Genomic DNA, 11,780 nt, shown 5'->3' with positions numbered 1-11,780 from the left:
CACATAGCAAACCAGACAGACAGCTCTTTCAACTGTGACTCAAGCCCAACTTCAAACACATATTGTACTGCACTGTCCAAGCCAACAAGGAATTAGATTGACTACCCAAGCTCTTCACAAATGATCCTTCAAAGTCAGTTGCAAAGAAAATTTGTCCCATTAATCTGGGGTGGATCTAGGTCACAAACATAAATAGGCAATACTCTTTCCACTGTTGCCAACGAGCATTTGAGAGATTTCAGTTTACTGCAGATTAGTGCATACAAACCACTAGCATCACATCTGATTACATTGTGGACTGTGAGCTGAATGTTTCTTTTACTCAGTTGTCTGTTCCTCTAACTTAAAAATCATGAAAAATGATTTATGTAGCAGAATGCATGTCATAAATGCTTCTACATTTTGTTCCAAAACAGTTAAAATCAATTGAGGATTTCAACAATGATCCAACAGACATCCAAATTCCACCAGGGAGTGATGAAGAATAAATTATATCTGGGGATTCAGAGATGGCAGTGGGTGCAGATCACAATATTGAATTTACATTCTGGTGTCACTGAACTGTGGTATGTGTAGCTGAGATTATGCAGCAGACATTGCTGGAAATTGAGTAGCAGGACTGAAGGAGTTGACCTAAGTAAACATCATTGACTGCAACTTTAAGTTTTGGAATTTCACAGGCTGAAGCTTTCTAATCCTAAATAAAGATATTAGAGAATCTACAAATCATTTGCAATATATTTAAATTATACTCTGAATATGATCCATGAGGGATTCCCCCCATGTGAATGTTAATCATGTTAGATAATACAAACCTAAATCCTTAACTAGTCATAGATACACAGCATGGAAACAGATCCTTCGGTCCAACTTGTCCATGCCAACCAGATATCCTATATAAATCTAGTCCTATTTACCAGTATTTGGCCCATATCCCTCTAAACCCTTTCTATTCATATACCATACAGATGCCTTTTAAATGTTGTAATTGTATCAGCCTCCACCAATTCCTCTGGCAGCTCATTCCATACACGCACCACCCTCTGCATGAAAATGTTGCCTACTGGGTCCCTTTTAAATCTTTCCCCTCTCACCTTAAACCTATGCCCTCTAGTTTTCGTCTGTAGTTTTCCTGGTGTAAAGACCTTGCCTATCTACCCTATCCATATCCCTCATGATGTTATAAACCTAGGACAGAGAATTTGGAAGATGCCAGAAGGAATATTTACTCTTATGTTTGAATGACCTTATCAAAACTTTGGGGAGCTTACTGGGTCATGATCAAGAAAATTAATATAGTTAAGAAATTGGAGCATGAGCTCATTGTGATATTTATTAAGATCATGGCTAAAAGAATATAGTAATTCCACTTTCCTATCCTATCCCCAAAGTCCAGAGAATTCAATAAAAATATGATTAGCTTTCTCATCCTTCACCTTCAATTCTGGCCTAAGATCATGGGTTTCTTCCCTGATTCTTACAAGGCCACCATATCAATTTTAAATCTACTAACTACAGGGCTGTAACTGCTATTAAACTGAAGTCTCATTCATAAAATACAATCATTGTGGAATATTGTGATGTGTTTCATTTTCTTGGTTAAGGAGCACTACTGAGATTAGATTAGGAACATTAATCTGTTTCAAAGGTTCCATTAGTGGCGTGAAGCTTCACTGGTGGTAACCACAGGCCATAAAATCACAACTGCAGCCTTGTGAAACTTCAGGTGCATGGCACTAAACTTTCACTGCAATTTGGCAGACAAAGTCAGGCTGCTCAACAATTATACATGGGCCTTATATAACTTGATAACTTCAGTCCTATGCTGAATTTTCTAGTTTAATTGAAACTCACATCATGTACATCCTCCGCAAAAAATAAGACAAAAGGTTTTCATTGGGCCTGGTAAGTTCAAGTTGGCTTTACAAATCAAGAATCCCTACAGTGTGAAAGCAGGCCATTCAGCTCATTGAGTCTGCAACAACCCTCTGAAGTGTACCCCACCCAGACCCACCACCCTACCCTATCCCTCTCACCTTGCATTTCCTGTGGCTAACTCACCTAGCCTGCATATCCCTGGACACCATAGGCAATTCAACATGGCCAATCCACCTAACCTGCATATCTTTGGACTGCTGGAAGAAACCCATGCAGACACGGAGAGAATGTGCAAACTCCACACAGACAGTCTCCCGGGGCTGCAATCAAACTTGGATCCTTGGCACTGTGAGGCAGCAGTGCTAACTACTGAGAGATATAATTTCAGTTCTGAGTATATGTCATGTTTTCAATTACATTTTGTTTCAAGTAGTAGCTGTTTCATCTGCCACTTGATTTTATTTGCCTTTTCCTTTTCCCCTTTCATATTTTCTTCAATTATTCTTGCTTGCTGGTGATACTTAACTTGTGCCACACACTGTGGCAAGCCTTGGCATTTTCCACCTCACAAAACAGGCTGCAAACAGAATTCTACCATCTGTAGCAGGATAATTAACAGCTAATATATGGCACAGGTTTGGCACATCAAATATAGGTGACACTTTCTTTCATTTGTTCATGGGTTCTGATGTCCCTAGCTAGGCAAGCACTTATTAGCCATCTCTAATTGCCCTCAAAAAGATAGTGGTGAGCTACTTTCTTGAACCACTGCAGTCTTTGGGGTACAAGACCACGCTCAGCACTGTTAGGAAGACAGTTCCAGGATTCTGACCCAGCAACAGTGAAGGAACAGCAATATAGTTCCAAGTCAGGATGGTATGAGACTTGGAGGGGAACTTGCAGGTTGTGGTGTTCCCATGCATCTGCTGCCTCTGTTCTTGTGGATGGTAGAGGTTGTGGGTTTGGAAGGTGCCGTTGAAGGCAGCTTGATGAGTTACTGCATGATATTTTGTAAATGGTACACATTACTCTGTTTTGTGGCTGTGGTGAAGGTACTAAACTTTGAAAGTGGAGGATGGAGTGCAAAACAAGTGCAATGCTTTGCCCTGGATGTTGTTGAGCAGCTTAAGCCTCATGGGTGCCCAGATTTCAATTTTTAGGCCGAAATTTAACATTTAGCACAGTGGTAGTGCCAAACAACATGACAGAAGGTATCTTCAATGTGAAGACAGGTCTTTGTCTCCACAATGACTGTATGGTTCATTCCTCCCAATACTGTCGTGGACAGCCGCATCTCCTAAATAGGTAGACTGGTGATGACGAGGTCAAACAAGTTCTCCCTCTTCTTGGTTCCCTCACCACTTGCTGCAGACCCAGTCTAACAGCTATGTTCTTTAAAACTTGACCAGTTGGTATATGGAGATGCTACTGAGCTACTCTTGTAACGTACACTGAAGTTCCCCACCCAGAATACTTTGTGTCCTGGCCTCCTCAGCACATTCTGCAAATGACGTTCAACACAGAGGGCTGCTGATTCATCAGCCGATGGGAGTTATTGGCAGTCATCTGCAGGAGATTTCTGGAACATTGTAAGGTATGATTTTGTGAACATGACTATGTCAGGCTGCTGTTTGACTGGTCTGTGGGACAGATCCACATAGGAAGATTTTCAGGGTCAAAAGGGTTGGATTTGCTGTTGCTATCTCCAGTGCCTAGGTCGATGCTGGCTATTGTCAGTGGGCAGAGTCAACCACATTGCTGTGGGTCCGGAATCGAATGTAGACCAGACTAGGAAATAAAAACTTCAAAGAAGTGTCTTACTATTTTAAAGTATAGTGTTCCTCATTCTTTGAGTGAAGTAATACTTCACAGGCATCCAAGCACATGGGAGAGATTTCAGGACATCCAAACCTCCAGGATATAGCGCATTATTCTATAAATATAACTTTTCCTTGACAGCTTGTATTTTCTCTCAGGTTTTCTAATGTAGTGAAACCCAATTAGTATTTCTCAGAAAGGAAATGAGGAATATACTGCTCTCTGTTATCTTTGTTCAATATTTACTATTTGCCATTTTTGGGACACTGACTTTTTTAAAAAAAAATGTGGAAGAGCTGATTTTATGAACCTTTTGCTTCCTAAATGATGCATAAAGACAATGTTTGCAAAGACAATGATGCAACTTTTCTGGCGGCACTTGATCACGAGAATTAATGTTGTTTACACTGTACAAATAGCCAAAGGACTGTGGATACTAGAAATCAGAAATTGCTGGAAAAGCTCAGCAAGTCTGGCAGCAATCATGGAGAGAAAGCAGAGTTAATGTTTCGAATCCAGTGACCCTTCTTCAGAATGCTTCTTCGAGGGAGGTGATGACCTAGTGGTATTATTGCTGGACTATTAATCTAGCGACCCAGATAATGTTCTGAAAACCCGGGTTCAAATCCTGCCACGGCAAATGATGGAATTTGAATTCAATAAACATCTGGAATCTACTGATGACCCATGAAACCATTGTCAATTGTCAGAAAAATCCCATCTGGTTCACTAATGCCCTTTTAAAGGAAGGAAACTGCCATTCTTACCTGGTCTGGCCTACATGTGACTTCAGACCCACAGCAATGTGGTTGACTCTCAACTGTTCTCTAGGCAATTGGGGTTGGGCAATAAATGTCAGCCCAGCCAGTAACACCTACCTGCCATGAATGAACTTTTTAAAAAAGCAGAATGTGGGAGTACTAAGTGCCATAAATTGGATAAACAGCGTAAGGCTTAATGCACAGAGTACTATCCATCTGTTTGTTCCACATTTACTGTTCATCCATACCAAGCTCTAATAAATTTACAGTATTTGCACTGCATATCATATTATTATAAATATGCAATTCAAGCTGATACTAACACTGCTTATAACTCCTAAAGTCACTTACAAACCTCTTAAGAGAAAAACAGAGCTTTAATTCTGATGTTTAACTGATGATATTGACTCCCACGTACTGCAAGTCCAGATTCTTTCTGTATATTAAGTGTCAAGGGGAATGTTGTTTACATCCTTGCCATTTAAAAAAAAATGAATGGACCACATTCTTCAGCTTCCTGTTTTTTAACCTATTTCTTATCAGCCCTTAAATAGCTTGTGCCTTCATTCATCAGCAAGTCTCCGATGCAGACTACTTTGAAAATTCACTAATGCAACATCCACAGCACTTCTTTTTCAATGCACAGTTATCTCCTTAAACAATTTTACAAAATTCATAAGGCACAACTTGGCTTTTGTAAATCTGTGATTAATAATCAGCGTAATTCATGCTTCTTTAAATATATAAAATGAAATAAAGAGGCCAAAGTGAACATAGGCCCCTTTGAGAACAAGGCTGAGGAAATAATGGGGAACCAGGAACTGGTAGAGAAGTTGAACAAATACTTTGTATCAGACTTCATAGTAAAAGACACCAATAGGAGTACAAAAATACTAAATAATCAAGCAGCAAAAGAGAGGAAGGAAATAAATATAAAAACTAGCACTGGACAAAAAGTATTCTGGAAACTAGTGGGAAGAAAGTTGTTAAGTCCTCTGGGTCCAATGGCTTACTTTCTAGGATATCATAGAAAGTTGCTTCAGAGATAGTGGATGCACTGGTAGTAATCTTCCAAGAATCCCTACATTCTGGAAAAGTCCCAGAGGATTGGAAAACTGCCAATGTAAGCTATAGGTCAATTAGCTTAACATCCATTATTAGGAAATGGATGCAATAGCACAGCTTTAGAAATACACCATGAAGCCATGCTGACTCCCTTGATTTTATGAAGGGGCATGCCTTAAAAATAAAAAGACCAAACTGTAAACATATCCTGTTTGGTTTGTACACAATCTAATATAGCCAAAGTCAATTTATATGATGCACTGAATTGTTTTAAACAATAACTTCAGACTCCACAGTTTGACTGTGAGTCAGTTGTCTTTGAGCAACTTTTGAAAATCAACTTTGGTTGCTTCAATTCAACACCTTGTAAGAGAAAGAAAGGCTTTATAACAGTGTTGATTGATAGACTGATGTATTGTTGTCACATATACCAAGATACAGTGAAAAGTGATGTTTTGGTTGGGGTGGGAGGGGTCTTTGATTATGTTGGTTGCTTTTCTGATGCAGCAGGAAGTATAGATGGAGTCAATGGATGGAAGGCTGATTTACGTGATGGACATGGGACCTATCTAACTGGTATATAACTTGTGTTTAGACAGTATTTTTAAATATTCATACAATTATGGATTTCATATAACTTTTTAAATTATTCCAAACATCAGGAGTAACAAATGAGATTTAATTGGCAATACGTGAGTTCCAGCTGAGAAACAACTGCACTCAACTCCCGTTCATCCAACGACATGGCTGTTGTGAGCAGCATTATTAAGATCTGTTAAAACGTCCACTTGAAAGGAAACTGAACATTGTGCTGCAGATCTATGTATCATTGAGAATGTACATAATGTACATTACAACAGGAGTTCTCAGAAACCCAAGATACATTGCCAGAGGAGCATTTCTTGGACTGTTTGTACTTCAAATTGACAAAAGACTCTGCAAGTAGTTGTAATGTTTTAGAGAGGGTAAATTAGCTCTGCAAAATGTTAGCAAAAAGACGTTCACAACTTACCACTGTTCTTTGTAACTACTTGTGTGGACTTACTTACTTTCCTTGCAGTTACTCTTTAACTAATAAATAAATATAATAATAATGACAATTCTAGTTCACTGATACTTTCACCCTATAAATTTGATTGGGTATCCAGGAGTTTCAATGCACAATTTACATTATTTATTTATTCTAAGCTGTAGGAAGCAGATTGCACTTAAATCTGCATTTCTAGAGTTTCTGAGGAATGTGCAAATCCAAATTAAATGACAGTCCCTACTGTTTGCAACAGAACCACTCTGATTTGTACACAGTGTTTCCTGTGACTTATGTCACACATTAGAACTGAAAATAGTGAGTATGATATACTGTTTAGTTTGTTCCAGTTTCTGTTCCTAATGATTTTTCAGCACTAACATACATTAAAGATCTATTGAAAGGAAGACCAAGGCTCTTCTATAGGTTTAAGAAGACATTTTAAATATGTGTAAGGATAAGACCAATAACTACAGTTAGTTAATTTGGTGGGGATTTCTGCCACTTCTAAGCCCATTGGCCCATATGATCAAGATCCCATTGTGCTCTGAGGCAACTTTCTTTGCTGTCCACTACACCTCCAATTTTGGTGTCATCTGCAAACTTACTAACTATCCCTCCTATGTTCACATCCAAATCATTTATATAAATGACGAAAAGCAGTGGACCCAGCACTGACCCTTATGGCGTACCACTGGTCACAGGCCTCTAGTCTGAAAAGCACCACCACCCTCTGTCTTCTGCCTTCCAGCCAGCTTTGTATCCAAATGGCTATTTCTCCCTGTGTTCCATGTGATTTAACCTTGCTAATTAGTCTACTACAAGGAACCATATCGAACGCCATACTGAGCGTCCACCGCTCTGCCCTCATCAATCCTCTTTATTACTTCAAAAACCTCAATCAAGTTAATGAGACATGATTTCCAGAACACAAAGCCATGTTGACTATCCCTAATCAGTCCTTGCCTTCCAAATATATCTAAATCCTGTCCCTCAGGACTCCCTCTAACAACTTGCCTGCCACCGATGTCAGGCTCACCGGTCTATAATTTCTTGGCCTTTCCTTACGAATAATCTCACCACATTAGCCAACCTCCAGTTTTCCGGCACCTCACCTGTGATACAGATATCTCAGATGGAGTTTAATTTAGATAAATGTGAGGTGTGCTGCATTTTGGAAAGGCAGATCAGGGCAGGTCTTATACAGTTAATAGAAACAGAAGATTACTACCTGAATGGCTGTAAATTGGGAGAGGGGAGTGTGCAGCAGGACCTGGGTGTCCTTGTGCATCAGCCACTGAAGGTAAGCATGCAGGTACAACAGGGATAAATAAGGCAAATGGTATGCTAGCCTTCATTGCGAGAGGTTTCGAGTTCAGGAGCAGGGATGTGTTGTTGCAGTTGTACAGGGCCTTGGTGAGGCTACACCTGGAATATTGTGTGCAGTTTAGGTCTCCTTTTCTAAGGAAGGATGCTCTTGCTCTCAAGGGAGTGCAGCGAAGGTTTACCAGGCTGATTCTAGGGATGACGGGTCTGACGTATGAAGGAGAGATTGACTAGGTTGCGACTGTTTTCGCTGGAGTTCAGGCGAATGAGGGGGGATCTCATAGAGACATATAAGATTCTAACTGGACAGGGATTGATGCAGGGAGGATGTTCCCGGTGGTGGGTGTGTCCAGAACCAGGGGTCACAGTATGAGAATTCGGGGTAGACAATTTAGGACAGAGATGAAGAGACATTTCTTGACCCAAATTGTGGAATTCATTACCACAGGAAGTAGTTGATGCTAAAACATTGAATATATTCAAGAGGTGACTAGATATAGCACTTGGGGTGAATGGGATCAAAGGTTATGGGGAGAAAGCAGGATTAGGCTATTGAGTTGGCCGATCAGCCATGATCATGAAGAATGATGGAGCAGGCTTGAAGGGCTGAATGGTCTCCTCCTGCTCCTATCTTTTGTTTCTATGGATCATGTCTGTGATCAAACTTGACTTTTTTAAAATCATTTGAAAAAATATGATGATACTTTTCTGTGGATAGATGAAGTACTTTGAATAAAATCAACTCCTGTACACTTTCCTTCCACTTTAAGTATTTTTATACAAATATATCCAACTAAGATTAGCAATGATAAAGCAGAAGCTCTTCTTGATGCACTCAGAATATTTAGGATAATTGCTGAAATTGTATCTACTCCAGGCAGATTGATACACAGCCTGAATATGTAAACACATTATCTTCAGTCTGAGCTGCTTGTGTTTCTGATTCGTTTCCTGACCAGTCATATTACTCCAAGAGTTATTTTAATGCTGACTTCACAATTGAAGTATTGTGGTTGCACTGACATTTAACATATATTGTAAAATCATGTTTTCAGTCTTTTGTCGAAATTACATCTTCAACCAACTGAGATAAAATGAGCCTTTATTTGTGGTCTTTTTAATTATTAGATATAAACAAAATTCTGCATTATGTCATTTATATTGTATGGAAAATGTGACACAAAACATTCCTCGATATAATTAACATACAACTAAATTATCCTTGTCTTATTCTGTTGGAAAACTTACATACAGATGTCCACCAGCTGATCAAGTTCTGGACAGCTGCACTCGTACATATCCCTACAGCTGATATGGCTTTGATTCATCAGTTCTCCCAACAACTGCAATGCATTGGCAGGTGTCTCATCACAAATTCTCTTGAACTGTAGAACTCGTTTGGCTTCACTGTAAACATGCTTAGCACGCTGGTAAAGTTTGAATGTTGTCACTGTAGAATAGAAATATTACTTTTTAATTTTAATGTTGTTAACGAACAATGTTGAAAAATTAATTCAAGAAGTAACTCTCTCAGGAAAAAGACCTTTGATTTCACACAATTGCAAATACTGCTTTGGCTGTTCAAATGATACTGAACATGGCAGCAATAAAACTAAAACAAAGAAATCTTTTTTAACTAATCAGATACGCTACTAATATTGTGTATTGTGTAACCATTTTGCTCATGACAGTCGAAGGTTTTCAGAGGTACTGAGGAAATCAATTTAAGGTAGTAGATGGGACTCAGGCTGACCCTGGATTCCCACTGCACATTGCTACTGTGAAAAGAATGGTTCATTAAAATTTGTTGCCTGTATGATAATTTCCCACTCCATGGATTCTTAAATTGATTTCCTCAGTACCTCTGAAACCATGATTGGCATGAGCAAAATTGTTATACAATTTAAAATATTGTCAGCGTTATCTATTCAAATGTGTCAAATCAATGTATTACTATGGGGCAAGATTATGGTTAGACTGCAACTTAATAAAGTACTTTATTTGAAAGGGAGATACAGGTTTTGTTTCTAAGTTACAATTCCATTACAAAAGTGAACTGTTTTTACGGCATCTGTTCCTAAGCGGTAGGATGTTAAATAAAAGCATGATTTTAATACTGTAATAATTCAGACTCTAGAATTACTGTTTGCTAATAAAGAACTGGGAAGAGGGTAGAGAAATTCATGCAGACATTGGTATGTAGGAACAGGAGTAGGCCATTCAGCCCCTCAAGCATGCTCCACCCTTTAATGAGATCATTGCAAGTGTGTAGTATACAGCATACATCTGCTTTTGGTCCGTATCCTTTTGCTTAACAAAAATTCATCTCAGATTTAAAACTAATAGCTGATCTATTATTCCCTGCCATTTGTGGAAGAGAGTTTCAAACACATCACCACTTTGCATGTAGACAAGCTTCTTAACATCTCTCTTGAACAATCTGGCCCTAATTCTCAGACTATACCCCCTAGTTCTAGAATCCCCAACTAGCGGGGCTAGTTTATCTTTTATCTAACGTCTCTTTTCCTGTTAATATCTTGAAGACTTCAATCAGATCACCTCTTCACCTTCTAAATTAAGGCCTAATTTGTATAATCTCTCCTCATAATTTAAAGTCTGAAGTCCAGATATAATTTGTATAATACTCCATCAAAGACAAATAGATCTTTCCTAAGGTGTGATGGCCAGATCAGCTCACAGTATTCCATTTGGGGTCTAACCAGGTTTTTGTATGACTGCAGCATAACTTCTACATCCTTGTACTCCAGTCCTCTAGGTATAAAGGCCAGCATTCCATTAACTTTTTTCTGCATCTGTTCCTGACATTTTAAAGATCTATGCATCTGAACTCCCAATTCTCCTTGGACATCCACTGTATTTAACTTCATACCTTCTACAATGTACGCTGATCTATACTTTTTTTGTCCGAAGTGGATACCCTCACACTTACATTGAATTCCATCTGCCACAGATTTGCCCATTCACTTAGTCTATCAATATCTCATTGTATTTTTATGCTATCCTCTACGATACCACCTAACAGTGTGTCATCAACAAATTTGGATATATGACTTTCTAAGACATTATCCAAGTGATTAATCAACAAATGTGAATAATTTAAGGCCCTAACTCAGATCTTTGTGGGATACCACTGGTCATATCCTGCCAATTCCTGTACCTACCCCTTATTCCTACTTTCTGTCACCTGCCACTCAACTGATTTCCCAGCCTCTTCAGTAATTTGCCCTCAATTCCACCTTAGGGCTCCTACCTTTGTTAACAGTTATGACAACGTAAACTTAAGAACTTTAATAACATCATGGATTGAAAGAATCAGAAATAATTCTTCCTTAAATAAATTGTTCCTGACATGAAGGGAACAGGGAGAATCTGTTATAAAGGAATTAAAAGCAGCATGCTAATTAACCATCTCTGGGAAGGACTCAAAGCAATATAAACAAGCTGTTTCCTGGGAGACAGAAGGTAACACTGCTTGATAACCTGCTTCCTCATGACAATGGGCAATTAAGGCTGCCTGCAGAAGGAATGTCCTGAAGTAAAAGCCTTAATTGCAGGACAACAAGGTGCAGGGCTGGATGAACACAGCAGGCCAAGCAGCATCATAGGAGCAGAGAGGCTGACGTTTTGGGCCTAGACCCTTCATCAGAAAAGGGGGAGGGGAAGGGGGTTCTGAAATAAATAGGGAGAGAGTGGGAGGCGGATAGAAGAGGGATAGAGGAGAGGATAGGTGGAGAGAAAACAAACAGGTCGAAGAGGCGGGGATGGAGCCAGTAAAGGTGAGTGTAGGTAGGGAGTTAGGAAGGGGATAGGTCAGTCCAGGGAGGACGGACAGGTCAAGGGGGCGGGATGAGGTTGGTCGGTAGGAGATGGAGGTGCGGCTTGAC

General features: G+C 39.4%; 1 protein-coding gene across 1 annotated transcript in view; it reads right to left on the bottom strand.

Moving 5' to 3' along the window:
• Window positions 1-11,780, bottom strand: part of galk2 (galactokinase 2) — a 115,364-nt gene that overhangs the window by 4,269 nt on the left and 99,315 nt on the right. Inside the window, exon 9 of the mRNA XM_048615834.1 lies at window positions 9,124-9,325. Within this exon, the coding sequence (XP_048471791.1) occupies window positions 9,124-9,325 (202 nt within the window). The remainder of the gene's footprint in view (window positions 1-9,123; window positions 9,326-11,780) is intronic.

Source organism: Rhincodon typus, chromosome 33 (assembly GCF_021869965.1).
Source record: "Rhincodon typus isolate 14 chromosome 33, sRhiTyp1.1, whole genome shotgun sequence".
In the NCBI taxonomy this organism is placed as follows: Eukaryota; Metazoa; Chordata; class Chondrichthyes; order Orectolobiformes; family Rhincodontidae; genus Rhincodon; species Rhincodon typus.
The sequence above is the reverse complement of the archived record's forward strand: the minus strand, read 5'-3'. Positions and strand labels throughout refer to the sequence as shown.